Consider the following 18,638-nt stretch of genomic DNA (forward strand, 5'->3'; position numbering starts at 1 on the left):
CATGGTCGCATTACAGCAACACTTGGTTTACAAAAACAGGTCAGTCAGATTTGGCCTGGAGACTATAGTTTGTTGGTCTTATGACTTAGAACAAAACTCCAAGGTCAATGCAAAGAGAACAGAAATAATTATCTGGGTTAGCTCTTCAAAACTGGTTCAGTGTTATTTTTCCTCTGCTGTGACACACTGCATAGCACAAGAAAGTTGGTGTGCTTGCTTCTGAAAGTCTAAGACAGGTGGATCACAACAGTGCTTTCTTTAGGGAATGGGTCTTTTATAAACTAGTCAAATAAAATATATAATTTTCTAAAATATTAGAAACCACTCTGCAGAAGGACATTATAGCTGAGTTAAAAATTATGGACCCTGTAAATCACATGTTTTTAAAATTAAGCTAGAGTTATCTGCTTGAGGTAAAAGATGAATAAGAAATATCACAAATCATTATCTATGAATAAAATGTATTATATATAAAAATATGTATTAACATATCAAAATTCAGTAAAAAAAAAATGCTGGGTATAAAACAACTGTACTGAACTCAAAGAGTAAGGAAAAATCTTGGGACACAAAACTCTGTAGTAAATTTCATTTTAATTCCCAAAGACCGTAGGATAGCACTATATTTCTGGTACTCAATAAACAAAATTTTCCTGAACAACAGAACTCTTAAAGATCTGAAGAAAACATTATAATTCATTTAAAACAGCAAGCAGTGCTTGCTTCAGCAGCACACATACTAAAATTAAAACATAGCAAACAAAAAAATAAGAGGCATTCATTTGGATAGGACAATGCTTTCTAAATTCAAAGGATGATACTGACTGAAGGCCAGGCACTAGAAACAATCAAACACCTTTATTTCTCCAACGTGTACAAAAGTATGGTCCTGATTACTTTCTCAAGCCTTTCCCCCAAGCAATGCACACTACCCAAACAAAACCCACTCTATAACAAAGAAATTTCAAAAGTTGTTAGCTTTCTGAAACACATTTGCTTCAAACTACAGACTTTCCTGACACTTTTCTGCATTTGATGGGGGAGCAGACATGGCATTCTTCCTTGCTACTCCTTTTGTTAGTGTCTACCCGGGGTCTGTCTTACAAGCCATCTTCTTTCTAAAAAAAATCACTCTAGGAATACAATGCAAAGCATGTCTCATTCTTTGAGTATAAGAAATTTTGCTCAAACTGACCAACATGACGTATTTTGTATTGACAGAATTAACACCATAACAAATATTTTAAAATATCTCCACTACTTACTAAGTTGGGATATATACTTGTTTCAGCTTACTTTCAGCTTCTGCTGCTTTTAGACGTTTCTAATTCAAAAGAGAGATAAGACATTTTACATATAATGCTTAATAATTATTATAAACTCACTGTCTTTAAAAAATCAAAACAGTGAAATATTCAAGCATAATTCAAAAATTACCACTTTTAGACTGGCTTTTCTTTCATGTGCATTTCTTAAATTGTAGCAATCTGTAAGCAAAGCCACTAGATTCTGAGGTATAGTACTACAAGCATTAAAAACATCTTAAACATGCATTTAAAAAACTAAACCAAGAACAACTTCATTTCCCATTCCTCTGTGAGTGAATCCACAGGATTTCTAAGAAAACATTTTTACTTTTCATATTTAATTTCTACTTTCTTTCTTTCCTTACTTCTGGGAGGAAAAAACCCACAATCCTTGTCTTTGGAAAAAATATTCAGAGATGGTTAGTTTCCAAAGTCTATGCAAAAGAAATAGTAACTACTCTAAGTACAATTAAATAACCATTTACCCTCAAATGGTGGGAGATAGGCAGTAAATTTTAAAGCTTGGCTGAACTCACATCATATTTTAGGAACCAATTAGGAGTCAAATGCAAGGAAAGGAATGGGGAAAAAAAATCATACATATATCTATAAATCTTATATATACTAAAAAAAAATCCCTCACTCTCTGAATGCAGAGTGGAAAACAATGAATGCAAATGAAGAAGAAAAAAAATATATGTTAGATAACCAACACGAAGACAAACCAGAATATAAGGTAATCTTTCATTTTCTCATTGAGAAGAAAACAAACATTAAAGGGAACAACTTAAAACTTTGAGAGACAAAATTGAAATTTTTGGAAATAATTTTATCCAAATACTTTCATACTATCCCTGATACCATCACCTCAATCATCTTTACAGACTCCTTTATTGCTTTAAACAAAACTTATTTCCAGAGTACATAGCCTCTGTTTGAAATTAGCACCTTTTGAGTTATAAGACATTGATACCAAAAATTATTCAACGAGCCATGGGCACTTTATTCACTATTCATATCTCAACAACACAGGATGGTTATTTTTAAAGTGATCCTTAAGTGTATTTTTATAGTATCCAAGGTGTGCCACTATATGATCACATATTTAGGAAAAATAATGTCTGTGTTAAATATATTTGCCCCTTTCCTTACCAGTTCTGGCATGTGACCAGAAGTATATAAAAACAAGTGCCAACTGAGAGAGGACACTTCAGGAAAATGTACCTTTCTCCAAAAGTAGTACTATTCAAAATAAAAACCTCAATTTGGGACATTTCAGAAGCATTCAAAAGTAAATAACACCCTCCTTTCAGAAATAATTTTGTAGAAAAATTTATGTACAGTACCAAAGACTCAAATTAGTAAGATTAACTACTACAGTTAAGATCAAAGACTTGGGGGATATATTCACACAAATGTTACACAGAGGATTTTTAGGTGTTTCAAAATAACTCAGATTGTATGGCTGATGGCATGGGTCTACATTTTCAATAGTTCATAAAAATAACTTGTTCAAAAGGCTGTGCTGGCATCACATCTTAGGTCATTCCTGCCAACTTTCCTCATTACCCAAAGACGCACCAGCTACCTGAGAGGAAAGTAAAGTGGTCACTCTGCCTGTCATCTTTCTAAAATATTTGTCATAATGAATTCTGAAGTTTAATATCAAGACTAGAATCATGTTAACATAATGTTTTAAAGGTAAAAAAATCATGCAGTTTAAAATAGTTTAAATAGTCTAGAACAGACAAAGCAAAACAAATTTTAAATTAGATATACTGCTAAGAAATATTAAAATATAAACAACGTTCACTTAAACGCAATCATATTGGTCACAGTATGAAAACAATTACCTGCTGCACATATCTGTCAGTAGTTTTCCACATGTAATAATATTCAATGATGCTAGTCAACGATTTCCAAGGGAGCTGAAAAAAGAAATTAACATTAATGAAGACAAGTTACTGCATAAACTGCTTTCTTTTAAAACCACTTCTTTAAAATGAGGCAATATCCACATGGAAGACTGGTTCCAGAAGAAATGTTTGAATAAATTTAAGAGAATTTTTAGCAAAGGTTACCTTGAACAGGTTAGAGAGTTGAATACAACACACTACATATTTTGTTTAAAAATTATAAACATAACGACTGACAGTATTTCATGACTTAGGAAAGTTATTCTTGGGCTAGAGGTGGGGCTGAAGTACAATTTTTATAAAGGATTTAGCCTGAGTTGCTTAACTTCCAAAGATGCTAGCTACAATTGGGTGTCATTACATCTCCACCGTATTTTCTGTCCTCTTCAAAACTGCTCTATTTTTACTTACTTTGTTATACATAAATAAAAACCTAAATCTCTAAAAAGTGTGGCTCATGGGCCTCCCTGGTGGCGCAGCAGTTGAGCGCTGGGTTGCGAAGCTGCCTGCGGCCTCTGTGGCGCCGGTTCAATCCCCGGCTGCTCCCCGGCCACCGGAGGAGGGTCCCACATGGCGCGCAGACCTCTCCTGCCGCCCGCTGCTCCCCTCAGCAGTGTACTTCGGTCCTTCTGCCTGCTCTGCTCCCCGCTCTGGCTCTGGTGAATTCTCTCACCCTCCCGCACTTCTGACTGTACCCAATGCATGTATGTATAAACAAACAAACAAACAAATAAATAAAACATGCCTCTAAAAAAAAAAAAATAAAAAAAAAGTGTGGTTCATAATTATCCAAAAGTGGTCAAATGAACTACTGAGACCCACAATCAAAGAATATATCCAGTACGTTCCTCTGTAAAGGGAGAAGCTGGTCACACGACATGCAAATCAGGACAAGTCAAGTCTCCATACAAAATGACTGATGCTACATAGCTGTCGCAGCAGATACACAGATAGTGACTCATCACTCTCTCTGACTCCCACCTAACTTTCCCTAATGCACTATTACAAGGGTTAAGGAGTTAAAACGGTGCTTCCCAGAGCAGCCAGGGGTCTGTTAGTGACTTGTGTACAAACTCCATGCCATTCCTTTGACCTCCACATTAAACCCATTTGCTTGGTCTGAGGAACAGATAGAGTTTAAAGAAAGAAATTATCTTAAGTTTAATTGGGTGGCAACTCCAACACTACTTACAAGTAGTGCAGGACAAAATCAGCAGTCACTGGCATTTGCCTTGCAGTTACAGCAAATACAGATTTTCCCCAATCCTACAAGCACGCTAATGGAGTTCAAAATGTCTGAAGGATGGTGTAAGGCGCCTGTAAGGCGAGACCTCACAGGACAGTCACTGGCATGGTGCCCTAGCGTTTTAAGCAAGCTAAGACTGCTTCAGTTCCAAAGTACTTCTCTTTCGAGAAATAGCCCCTGGTATGCAATTGCACAGAAGGCTGAGAAAAGGAAACCAAACGACTTTGTAACCTGAGCCTCACTGTGAGCCACATTTTATCTAAACCAACATGTCCTAATCAGCTGTGCTCTCAGCAGCACCACTCTTATCAAGGAGAAGTGAAGGTCAAGGAGGCAGGTGTAACACATCCCAGTCTATCTACTCTCAATGCAGCATCATTTCTTCTCCACTGTCACTCACAGCTTCAAGGGAGTTCCCTTTGACATGTCAATTAAAGAGGAAAAATTCTACTATGGCAGATGGCATTGTATGATACACTGGCACTAACCAGAGTTATACTGCCAAGCATTTCAGCCCCAAGCAGGAGTGGATTTGAAGCACAGTGAAGAAAAGTGAAGGGAGATCCTAATGGAGGACAGAACATTAGGGTGAACATTTGGTTGCCTACTTAGAGTGGAAGAGATGGCCAGAGGCACTAATCCATAACCACTGTGTTATTTAACTGTCACAATGAACATGGCAAAACCAAGAAAGGAGTCAGATTAGAGGATTCCTAACTCTGAGGCTTTGGAAAGAGGCTTGTGGGAATGGCAGTTTGGGATGGACTCCCTCTGTAAAGGATGTTTTCATTTGGTGACTAAGATTGTCTTCACTGTGGCTATCAGTCTTTCCCTAGTCGTCCAATGATGGCTCAAAGGATACATAAACACGTGAACACAGAGGCAAGGAGACAGATCATACATGGTACCACCATGTGGATGTCCTCTCACCCAATCTGATCTGACTACTCCAGGTGACCAATCTGTGAGGAGCAAAGCGCACTGGCCTCCGATCTGGCACCACTCCTTTTATTTAAATTTTATTTCTATATTCCCCATACAATTACAACCCCCTTATTTTGACCCCAAGCCCTCCTTTCCCCGCCCCCCACCCCCCATAGAGTGTCTTTGGTTCATAGTTGTTTGTTGATTTTGTTATTTTCTTTCTTATAGTTATTTTTTTTCCTGGTCCCTTATTTAAGTTTTCTAGATTCCTGCTATGAGTGAGACCATCCGGTATTTTTTTTTCTTTCTGGCTTATTTCATTGAGCATGATCCCTTCCAGCGCCATCCATGTTGCTGCAAATTGCATGTGTTTATCTCTTTTGAATGCTGAGTAATATTCCATGGTGTATATGTACCACATCTTCTTGATCCAGTCATCTGTTTTTGGGCATTTGGGTTGTTTCCAAAGCTTAGCTATTGTAAAAAGGTGCTGCTATAAACATAGGGGTGCAGGTGCTCTTTGGAATTGATGTTTCTGTGTCCTTTGGGTAAATACCTAGGAGTGGAATTGCTGGATCACATGGAAGCTCTATGTCTAGTAGGTCAAGAAATCTCTACACAGCTCTCCATAGTGGTTGGACCAGTTTGCACTCCCACCAGCAGTGCAGGAGAGTTCCTTTTTCTCCACACCCTCGCCAACATTTGTTGTTGCTAGTTTTTTTAATATGTGCCATTCTCACTGGTGTAAGATGGTATCTCATGGTAGTTTTGATTTGCATTTCCCTGATGACAAGTGATGTCGAACATTTTTTCATATGCCTGTTGGCCATTTGCAATTCCTCTTCAGAGAAGTTTCTTTTTAGCTCTTCTGCCCATTTTTTGACTGGATTATTTTCTTTGTTGTTGTTGAGTCTCATCAGCTCTTTGTAGATTTTTGTGATCAGTCCTTTATCATTAGGCACCACTCCTTTTAATACCTCAGTTATATTAGACTCTCAGCATACTGGAATAGCAGTTATCTATTTGTAGTGAGTTAACAATTATTCTAAATATGATTTGCCTTTTCTGTCTGTAATGCAGACTAATACCCAAAGAACACTGAATCTAATCCAGAGCTCAGACCCCTCAGGAATGAAGGTTTAGGTCACTTATCAGACTAAGAATTCTGGACATCTAGGGAGGACAATAGTGGGGAAATTTGATTTTGAAAGCCAACAAAGAATGAGTTTCAGAAATGGAAAAAACACTAAAGAAGCTACACACACACACACACACACACACACACACATTTCTGCCCTTGCTTGGTATAATTATTTTCCTTCTATACCTTAATTCCCTTTCTATTTTTATATAAGGTTTATAGATGTATACTGCTTTCTCCCTTTATCATCAGAGATCCAGTTGGAATACTGTTAATCTGGGAGGCCACTCCTGAGTCCACTGGCACAACTAATAGTTTCCTTTCTAATATTCCCATACTTGTCACACTACATATTTCACTTGGGAGTATGTATTTCAATCTCTTGGTCTTGACAATGAACTCATTCCCTAGAGTGAGGACTTTGTTAGATTTCTGGTGTGTGCCTAGCACCTGCTGTAGCTAGTGTTGAAGGCCTGGCATGGTGTGGGCGCTCTATAAACAGATGTTGAACGGAACAGCTTGATTCCTAGAACATAAAGTGAGCATGCCACACTCACTGCAAGGAAAAGCGGTCTCATGTCAGTGTTTCTTACCTTCTGCTCCTTCATCAGACCTGCAGATTTTGTTCTTCAGGGGGTTTTGTTTTTGCAGTTTCTATCTAGTGGTATTGCTATGTAACAGTAATAACTCCTATATTAATAACATTGCATTAGTGTACTATTCTATTTGAAGCTAAATGCCACCAATGCATTTTAAATTTTCAGCTGCACATCCTAAATGAAAAGATCTACCAATCTGGGTATGAGTGAAGTCTTCCATTAGAAAAAATGTCAGTGACACTAACAGCTCCAATTATCATATCTGGGATTTCACATAACAACTCATATTGTTAAGTAATAATTCTGCTTCAGAAATAATTTTTGAAATGCCACATCATAAGAGGTAGGATATATTAGTTTACGCCAAATGCTTCAGTCTATAAAAATTTTATTTTCTTAACTAAAAATGAATGACCTCTACCAAAATATATTTATGAAATTATCAAATAGATACTTTTCCATTTCAAAAAAAATGTGAAAAAACTACATAAATATCAAATATTAATATACAATGTAGAAAGACTATATATATATATATAAATATATATAACACAGACATATATAATAGAGACAAAGACAAAAGGAAGTACCTAAAAATCTAGTATTTAAAATGCAAGTAAGATACTGCATATCATTAAGAAGAGCCAAAGATCAAAAACTCATGAAGCCAATTTTCACTCTGCTTTTTATCTTACAATGATAAAGGTCCACATCAAATTCGGGATCAATGGTAAAAAAGGCACCTAGAAAAATATCAGAGGTCTAAAGCAGAGAAACAAGAGTAAACAGCAGAATTCAGAAATATTTAGTGCAAATGGTTAGAAGAGCTGAACCTAATTTAGACCTGGAACTCAGAAAGAGGTAAAGAGGATGTCCAGGTTCAGAGTATGAACTTAGGTCTCCTGACCTTGAGCCTTATTCACAATTACTTCCCAAACAAATATCAAATTCTCCTTCTACTAGACTGCCTTCATTCTATGCTGAGCAGATGAAATTACTGAAAGTCACAGGCTTGCTAAATGAACACGTTAAGGTTTGCCAGATTACTAAAACTGATAAATATTCCCAACCCAACATTTTATTTTATTCATAATCTTCTACTTACAAAGTCTTGACGTATATCGTTGAAGTCTTTGCCATACTTTTCCAGTGCCTCTTCAAATAAACTAGCTTCAGAGGCCGACCATTCTTCCATTTCATCTCTGCATAAAACAGGTCCTCCAAGGGGTACTAAGACACTAATAGCACTGCTCAAATCATAACTGTGTCTGTACAAGGTATCCATAGCATGAAACTAAAGAAAACAAAATAGAGAGAAATGATCAGCCAGAAAGACTAAAATGCATGATGCACTTAATTGACAATTATATCTTTAATGACATTTTAAAAATATGAATATCACTTATTGCTTTAGAAAATGCTGATACACCTTTAAAGGTGTGTACTTATAAAAATACATGCATTTGTTATAGCAGCCTAACTGTGAAGATCAAGGACCTCGAAATATTAAATTGTAAACCCAGCATACTTCACCATGCTTTTGGTTAAAAATACCAAAGTCACTTTAGCTATTCCCCAAGGTTGGCACAACCTTCTTTGACCACGGGGAATGAGATAATTATCAGAGAGTGAGGAAAATTTTTCTCAGGTTGGAATAAGAAAATTATACACTAAGATTAAGATATGGAAAGAAAAAGAATCTGAGCGTGATGGTAAGAAAATAACTATACCTCTATGTTAAACAGACAAAATTATATATCCATGTTAAAATCATAATTTGGTTAAAAATTTTTTTATAGATTTTTTTTGGGTAAAGACTTATCTATTGGGCCTCCCTGGTGGCGCAGTGGTTGAGCGTTGGGTTGAGAAGCTGCCTGCGGCCTCTGCAGGGCCGGTTCGATCCCCGGCTGCCCCGGCCACCGGAGGAGGGTCCCACATGGCGCGCAGACCTCTCCTGCCGCCCGCTGCTCCCCTCAGCAGTGTCCTTCGGTCCCTCTGCCTGCTCTGCTCCCCGCTCTGGCTCTGGTGAATTCTCTCACCCTCCCGCGCTTCTGACTGTACCCAGTACTTGTATAAATAAATAAATAAATAAATCTTTAAAAAAAAAAAAAAAAAAAAAAGACTTATCTATTCATACAAGAGCCGGGGTACAGGCCAGAGATGTGGGGGGGATTCACCAGAGACAGAGCGGGAAACAGAACAGGAAGACCTACTGAAATACACTGCCGAGGGGAGCAGTGGGCGAGCCAGGAGAGGTCCGCTGCGCCACGTGGGTCACCTCCCTGGCTGGGGATTGAACTTGTGCTGTAGTGGCTGCGGATTGCTTCATAGGTTGCGTCTTAACCCCTTGCGCCACCAGGGAGGCCCCTACAGATTATTTTTTTACTTGTTTGTGCATGCAAGATCTGGGGTGTAAGCCAGAGGTATGGGAGGTGAAAGGATTCAGCAGAGACAGAATGGAGGGTAGAACAGGTAGATCTACTGAAATACATTGCTGAAGGGAGCAGTAGGTAAGACAGAAGAGGTCTGCTGCACCATGTGGGATAGCTCCTTGGCCAGGGCTGTAGCTGGTGATAGCTTAATACCGCTGAGACTTTAACCCCTGCGCCACCAGAGCGGCCCTGGTTGAGGTTTTTGAAGACCAAGAATAGATGAACTGGTTTGCTTGAAACAGTTAGGCTGCTGGAGGTTTCCCATATATTTCAAGGGAGAAAGATTTAAAGAGTAATTTTAATGGAGTAAAGATATATTAGGATAGTATAATTGGCTTTCTGCAAAGAAGTACCTTGGACATAGGTTATGTAGAAAGCATTTTCCAACCACCAGAAGCAGTGAATAAAGTAGGTCCCAAAGTTTTAAAAGTTTTAGGTTCTGAAAAACTTTAGATGGTTTTTCTACTGGAGAGGAAGAGATTCATTCATAACATGTGCACACCTATATATGTAACAGGAAAAATTGCTACACAGGACAATCAGTTCTGTCTGTGCCCAAATCAGCACTTAGGTATGGAAAAAATTTGGTCGGCAAGATAATCAAATCCTTGCCAAGGGAGAACTAGATTATTCAAAACTGCTAACATATGAAAGCCAAGCATTATATCTTTTACATTACCCTCTAATATTAAAAATGTCACAAATAAAGTCCCAAATGGGGATAATGTTACAATTATGGGAGATAACACATCTCTTTAAAATATAGCTTATTAAATGGTCACTAAATATCTGGTAGAGAATAGTGGACAGCTCCATACTGTTACAAGGGCATAAACTGAGCTCAAGTATCATCTTACATCTATTGTTCAACTTACATCTATTGAAGAGAAAAAATTATTAGCAAAAAAATATGTCCATGGGGGGCCTCCCCAGTGACCTAAGGGTTAAGTCTCAGTGTTATCACCACAACAGCCTGAGTTCAATCCCTGGCCACAACAGGTTGAGTTCAATCCCTGGCCAGGGAGCTAACCCACACATGGCGCAATAGACCTCTCCTGTCTAACCCACTGCGCCCCTTACCAGTGTATTTCAGTAAATCCACTTCTTGGGCCTCCCTAGTGGCAAAGCATTAAAGTCTCAGGGCTATCAAGCTATCACCAGCCACTGCAGCATGAGTTGGATCACCGGCCAGGGAGCTAATCCACATGGCACAGCAGACCTCTCCTGTCTCGCCCTTGCTCCATTGAGACTTAACCCTTAGGCCACTGGAGAGGCCCTCCTTGGACATATTTTTTTGCTAATTTTTTTTCTCTTCAGTAGATGTAAGTTGAACAATAGATATAAGTTGATACTTCAGCTCAGTTTATGCCCTTGTAACTATATGGAGCTGTCCACTATCCGCTACCAGATATTTAGTGATCATTTAATAAACTATATTTTAAAGCAGTGTATTTCAGTAGATCTGCCTGTTCTGCTCCCCACTCTGTGTCTGGTGAATCCTCTTACCCCCCACACCTCTGTTCTACATCCCAGTTCTTATGCGCATAAATAAATAAAAATAAATCTTAAAAAATATGTCCAGTGCCTGAAAATGTATACTAGTGTACATTAAGACACTGAATAAGGGGCAGAGTATGGATTTGCTGACAGAGCTAAAGGCAGGATACATAGAGATGTTTAGGTACAGTAACTGTTTTAACAAGGGCTGACATCTCACATAAATCATTGAATTCCACAAAATAAAAGCAAGTGGGGATTTCACTATCAATTTCCTAGACCACTGACCATGTGTAGTCATAACTTCAACCTTCAAGAGAATTTCTTCTTACCCTCCCACAACAGGGGTTACAAAATGATAGAAGTGATCTTTGTTCTTTTCTCATGTTCTGCAAACTTCAGCATCAACTGAACTCTACTTCCCTAGCTATTCTTCTCACAGACTTGGCAGTTTAGTTGGAGCGTTCATGTTTAACATCATCTCTGAAACTAAGTAACTGCTGTTTCTGGATAACTTATCCATGAAAAGAAAGTTCAATAGTACTTGGGTCCTTTTAATCAATAATACATCTCTATAAATGGTTATTTTTGAAAACACCTAAATTTACAATGGATAACAAAACTGAAAAAGATTAAATGGTATTCAAAATCAGTAAATATAAAGTTAACTAGGATGCTGAGATCCCTCAGAAGGTAGAAGTAATTTTTATGATTAACAGGTTCTCTGAACTCAAAAGTCATGGATTAAGTGAGTTTTTCTCAGCTGATATTATACCAGCCACTCAAAGCATGAATGGATTTTCAGTCTTTTGTTCATGTTAGATGGATGAAAATGCCTTTTTTATAGGCACTTTTAAAAATGATGATGGGCTGTTACCTAATTAGGTTTCAAAAAACCAAAGCAATATCTTAGCTTTTATAAGTGATTATGACCAAATCATTAGAAGACTAATTCCTGCTGTATCACAAATCAAATGAAAAAAACGGTCAGGCTTTTAGCTCAGAAACCTCCCAAGCCCACATGTATCTCATAGCCCAGAGGAAAGTGCAGTAACAATCAGTATGTGTAAAAAATAAACACCCCATCAGGCATATGCTCTATAGGATTTCTAGGGAACAAATATGTTGGAAAAATGAATGACCAAATTCACAAAGGAAACCAAGGGCTGAGTCACAGTATTTGCCAGGAGTCCAAATGAACTTGAACTCCATCTTTTTTGACACACACACACAAGTTTCTTCAGAATCACCTTTGATATAGTTTAATCATACCCTAAAGAACATTTGATAAAACACAGAATGTACTTTTTACAACAGAAAATAAAACATCCAATTTTTAAGATTCAAAGAAATAAGTTAAAAAAAGACAAAGAAGTTTAACATATGAATGGGTTATGGTTTATCAGTAAGATAATAAAAACCTGAAGAAGCAGACACATAATGGCTGACTCCATATATGTGAACTTTGAGAAAAACAGTCAGTGGTAAGAGAAGGGAGGATTACTGACTACGAGATTAATGAGGGAGCCTTTTGGGATACTGGGAATGCTCTTTTTTCTCCCAGATCTGGGTGGTAGTTACATGGATGTATACATATGTAAAAATTTTTAAGTGGTACACCTAAGTGTATTTAATATACTTCACCATGTGCATACCCCAAATTAAAATAAAGAATTTAGATTAAATATAAAAATAAAACTAAACAAAATCTCCAAGATAAATACTTTGCAAAGATACCATCCTTTCAATACAGATACAGATACACACAAGACCCATTCAAATCTAAATTTTAAAAAACATAAGAACTCAGCACAAGCTGTTCCCTCTGCCAAACAGCAGTGAAGGTGTTGTCACATTTCATCTCATTCATAGCAGATGGAGATGACAAACAGAAGTATTTTAGGAGAAAGACTGACAATGAAATCCTGGCAGTAGAAATATCATCTTTTGTTCATTAAGTAGAATCATACTGTGGTAGACTTGATTACTGTTCAGCAAATATTCCCCCCTCCCCTGGACCTTGATAGCAGGGTATTCTTCCACATCACTGAGGTTGGCCCTGGCCACGCAGCTTATATGGCCAACAGGATGTTAAAACATGTGACTTAGCAGAACCTTGACACGTGCCTATGCATCTGGACTTGCCCTCTTGTGTTACTGACTTTTGTCAACAGAGGATGAGAAGTAAGTATAGCTGATCTGAACTTAACCTGCAGTTTGGCACCTAAGTCACCCCAGATATGAAAAGCTATTTACTACAGATAATAGCAAATGTTTCTAATTAAAAAATAATGTTTACAAGTTTGAAAACTTACAGGCAATCTCCCAGACCAATTTAAGTGACCACAATAGACATAGAAAAAGCCTATTCCAGCCATAAATCAACTTATAGCCACAACCCAAAATGAGGCACAGTCTATAAAAATAAGTAGTTTTTACTCTCAAAATGCCATTGTCATGAAAGACAAAGAATGAGGAACTTTTCAGGATTGAAGGAAATTATTAAAGAGAGCTGACAGGGCCTCCCCGGTGGCGCAGTGGTTGAGCGCTGGGTTGCGAAGCTGCCCGCAGCCTCTGCGGCGCCGGTTCGATCCCCGGCTGCTCCCCAGCCACCGGAGGAGGGTCCCACATGGTGCGCAGACCTCTCCTGCCGCCGGCTGCTCCCCTCAGCAGCGTACTTAGGTCCTTCTGCCTGTTCTGCTCCCCACTCTGGTTCTGGTGAATTCTCTCACCCTCCCGCGCTTCTGACTGTACCCAGTGCATGTATAAACAAAACAAACAAACAAACAAATAAATAAATAAAACATGTCTCTATTTAAAAAAAAAAAGAATTAAAGAGAGCTGACAACTGAACACAGTAAGTGACTCTCAAGCAAACCCTGGAATAGAAAAATGGTTTTTTCTTTTGTCATAAAGGACACTGAGACATCTAGCAAGTCTGACTGAAGTCTCTAGATTAGATAATAGTACTACAGTAATGTTCATTTGCTGCATCTGAGAATTGTATTGTGGGTATATAAGAGAATATTCTTGCTCAGAGGAAATACCGTCTCAAATATTTAGCAATAAAGGGACATCCATTCTGTAACTCAGTCTAAAACTTTTCAGAAATAAGACTATATAGAGAATGATAAGGAAATGTGGTAAAATGGGGAATGTGGGTGAAAGAAATACAGAAGTCTTCCTACTGTTTTTGTATTGCCTCAAACTATAAAGATTATGAGTTAAGACATTATAACTTATAGCATTCATTAACTTACACCTGTAAATTCAAATCTCTTCACAATAACCCTAGGCAAGTTAAAACGATTTTACGGTATTTCCTATAGTTCAGATATACAATCATTTTCTGATGCTAAGTGTCAAATTCATAGGGTAGAAAAAAGTGAGAAGCAATATATAACCAAAAAACCTAATTTAGGCTTAAATTTAAACGAGAGATGGATAAATAGACCTAGCTCACACAGTTCTCCTATGAGAATTTGCAGTGCCTCTAAACTCATTTAACTGTATTCTAAAAGTCTTATCTGCAACAAATCATCAGACAAACTATGCCAAATGTAGGTTATTGCCTTAATGATGTACTGAGAAGACAGGAAAACTTCATGTTTCATATTTTTACTGCAGTGGTAGTCTATTAGTTCTAATTCTAATTTTACAGTCTTGGAAACATGGACAGCACTTAGAAGCAAATTGAATTTTAAAAAATTATATGAATTCTCATTTTACCAATTTATATTCATTTTGAAGACTAGACTTTTGGTGTAAGTTGATAGCTAAAATTTTAATCAAAAGATGTATATGTTGTATTGAGTACATTTTCTTTAAATGATGTAATGACAGTGATTTAAAAACTATCCTCAAATTTCCAGTACCCTCAAGGCCCTAAATGAAATAAATGTATGTATGAGTTGAACAGGTCTCACAGAAAATGAAGTACATGATTAATGGCTAGCATTTTTACAAAGAGCTAATATTTGAAAAAATAAAATTATGTTTCATTATATCAAGTTTCTTTTATCAAGGAAATAAGCTAATTATTTTCCTAGGATTTTCCTAATAGGAAAATTTTTATTGTAAAAATACAGCTCATTTTAAGATCTTTAAATTTTATGATGATTTCCTTTCAACAATTATATTTAAAGCCATCCTAGCTTAATAGTCATATTCAAATTGTATAATCTACTACAATGACAGTAAATATAGCATGATAAAACTCCCTTCAGACAATCAATAATGATATAAAATCAGAAGAAAAATGATACTCAACAAAGATTAAAGAGGTGGGGAATCAAATGTTATCATCTCAACAATTACTAGTGTTTATTGAGTTTCTACAGTGTGCTAGTCACTGTTCTAAATGACTTATAAGTTATCTCATTTAATCCTCAAGTTAATGCCACATGGCAGCTCACAGAGACAGGCTTTTCTGGAGGCTGGAGAAAGGGTGTGGGAGAACTGGTTGAGGACACTCAGGCAGCACCTGCTTTCTCTCCCAGTGGAGGACAGGGCACACTGTTCAAGAATCAAAACAGCCCAGTGTTTATGACCATTACCTTAAATGGATGTACGTAAACTGCTGAATGCAATTTAATGTTGGAATGGAAAGTGGATGAAAGTTCAAAGTAAAGATTTGTGACAAAGCAATAAATCAGTTCTCATCCCCCCAAGCCAGACAGTTGATTTCACAGAGTTGGATACTCCTCTGAGAAGCCACAAACCTAAGAAAAATAGCCCTGAGACAAGATCTAGGGTACTAGTATAGTTAGATCAAGTTCTACAACCTTGGGCACATATATCAGCAACTTACAGAGAAATGTCTGCATTCCATTTTCCTGTCAATCAATAAACTCTCTGAAACGGGACAGATAAATTCTATTATTCCCACTGGAGATGAGGAAACTAAGACACAGGGAAGTTAACTAACCTGCTAATGCTACATGGCTCAAAGCCTATAAGTCCAGGGCGGGAACCCATAGAACCAGAAAAGTACATAGATTTGTATACCCAAGCTCATGGCAGTATTTTTCACACAGGTGGAAGAAACCAAGTATCTATTAATAGATGAACAGATAAAATGTACTACACACATAAAGTGGAATATTACTCAGTCTTAAAAAGGAAGCACTAGCAGGCCACAACAAAGATGATTTTTGAAGACTTTACATTAAGTGAAATAAGCAAGTCACAAAAAAGCAAATGTCATGGCTCCATTTACATGACACACCCAGAGTAGTCAGATTCACAGGGACATAAAATGAAAGGGTGCTTAAGACAATTTGCAAAATATGTTATCAGACATATTAATTTTTAACCACTCCTACTTATTTTTATTGAACTGCCTCAGGAGCTCATATTTTAACATCAAAATAAAGAGAAAATACACCTGGGCAAGCAAGATTAAAGGTGTAGGTCATAGCATCTGAAATAACGAAGATATTATCTATTTCTCTCTGCTTCGATGACTTCAAGTCATAATTTTATGGCACCAAAAAATGATATAATCTCAACCTAAGAACAACATAAAGAATCCAAATAAAGTTAGATTTTGAGTAGTCAGAGCAAGAAACCAAGGCATTTAGATGTTGCAGATAAAAGAACAGATCATCCTAAGTATTACCAAATCCAAGACAACACTACTGATCTTTCAATCCAAGGCATTTTAATGAAAATGAATTAGAAGGCAGGGATAAGACATTTTCTGCTGGAGTAGAGAGAACTCCTCAGTGGCAATTAAGAACAGATTCACATCGCATCTCAGAAACCAACTGTACAAACCTAACAAAACACAAAGTCCTGAGCCTCTTAGTATGCTTCTGCCGTCCCATCAGTCACCAGTAGTGGGAAGCAGAGAGCTGCCACAGCTATGAATCAAGAATTCATACACCTGGTCACCTGTCATCCCCATCTTTTTAGGCAAATGAGCTCCAATAGTCACAAGAGCTCTGTAATTTCAGAAACCGGCTTTCCACTCTTGCTCTTCAGGCAGAGCAGAGGGAATTTACTGGTCTATAACAAGGACAGCATCCCCAGTTAATATAGAAGCATTCTGTCATAAGAACAGTGTTAAGACCACAGAGACTGCTTATAGAAATAACAGCACATGGGCCTCCCCAGTGGCGCAGCGGTTGAGCGCTGGGTTGTGAAGCTGTCCCGCAGCCTCTGCAGTGCCAGTTCAATCCCCGGCTGCTCCCCGGCCACCAGAGGAGGGTCCCACATGGTGCGAGGGTCCCACATGGTGCGCAGACCTCTCCTGCCACCCGCTGTTCCCCTCAGCAGTGTACTTTGGCCCTTCTGCCTGCTCTGCTCCCCGCTCTGGCTCTGGTGAATTCTCTCACCTTCCCACGCTTCTGACTGTACCCAGTGCTTGTATAAATAAATAAATCTTTAAAAAAAAATAAATAAATAACAGCACAGCTGACTCATGAACAGCCCTGGGGTAAAAGGGGATGGGGGAGCCAACTAGTGTGTAGTAAAAACTCTGCCCATAACTCATCGTCAGAACTCCTCATCCGTAGGTTCAGCATCTTTGGATTCAACAAAGTGAAATGCACAGTTGGCTGAATTCAAGAATGCAGCCACCTGCAGGGAGAAAAAAACCTGCACTCAGTGGACCAGCCCTGTTCAAACCCATGTTGTTCAAGGGTCAACTGTATCTAGAAGGTAAGATCATGCAACATTAGAAAAAAGCTTTCCTAGTATGGAAAATTAAAAAGAAAAAGAAAAGGCTTTCCAGGTCCTAATAATGACATGAAAAAGTATTTCTATTGTTAGTGAAAACACTGGGAAGAAAAGACAAAGAACAAAACTGTTGTAAATGACCACAACTATGCATTAAAAAGACAGTCACAAGGGGCTTGTCTTAGTTATCCAAATTTATTACAATGTATGCTTACACAAAAACAGATAAATAAATGAACAAACGAGAAGATATTAAGAGTCCAGAGTAGACCTAAGTGTAGTTGAGACCTTGACATTAGATATAGAGGGAGCATTACAAAAGTATGAGAAAACAACAAATTCAACAAAAGGCATTGTGATGATTAATTGGAGAAAAACAGAATTAGAACGCCCTATATCTTACTGAGTTCTTAAAAATATATTCCACATACAGTTATGGTTTTTTTTGTTTGTTTAAAGATTTATTTATTTATTTATACAAGCACTGGGTACAGTCAGAAGCGCGGGAGGGGGAGAGAATTCACCAGAGCCAGAGCAGGGAACAGAACAGGGAGGCTGACTAAACAAACTGCTGAGGGGAGCAGCAGGCGGCAGGAAAGGTCTGCGCACCATGTGGGATCCTCGACTGGTGGGGAACGAACCAGCGCTGCAGAGGCTGTGGGCAGCTTCGCAACCCAGTGCTCAACCGCTGCGCCACCTGGGAGGCCCCAGTTATGGTTTTAAATATGAATAAAAATTTAAAACTATTAGGAAAAAACTAGAATGCAAATGAGGAATGGACAAAAAAAAAACTAAATAAAATATAAATATAAATCTACAAAATAAAAAATATAAATCTACCAAAAAAAAATCTAAAATACAAGAAAAAAAACCTGGAGAGCTAGTAAATACACTT

The 18,638-nt window shown here is 37.8% G+C and overlaps 1 protein-coding gene across 3 annotated transcripts in view; it reads right to left on the minus strand.

Annotated features, from left to right (window-relative positions):
• MTA3 (metastasis associated 1 family member 3) overlaps nucleotides 1-18,638 on the minus strand; it is a 126,555-nt gene that overhangs the window by 32,281 nt on the left and 75,636 nt on the right. For all 3 annotated transcript variants that reach the window (XM_037528156.2, XM_037528155.2, XM_054701159.1), the window contains exons 9-11: nucleotides 8,239-8,427; nucleotides 3,161-3,235; nucleotides 1,266-1,324 (exon numbers count right to left, since the gene is read on the minus strand). In XM_037528156.2, the coding sequence (XP_037384053.1) occupies nucleotides 1,266-1,324; nucleotides 3,161-3,235; nucleotides 8,239-8,427 (323 nt within the window). The remainder of the gene's footprint in view (nucleotides 1-1,265; nucleotides 1,325-3,160; nucleotides 3,236-8,238; nucleotides 8,428-18,638) is intronic.

Source organism: Talpa occidentalis, unplaced genomic scaffold (genome assembly GCF_014898055.3).
Source record: "Talpa occidentalis isolate TD23 unplaced genomic scaffold, MPIMG_talOcc4v2.1 talOcc4.5, whole genome shotgun sequence".
NCBI lineage: Eukaryota > Metazoa > Chordata > Mammalia > Eulipotyphla > Talpidae > Talpa > Talpa occidentalis.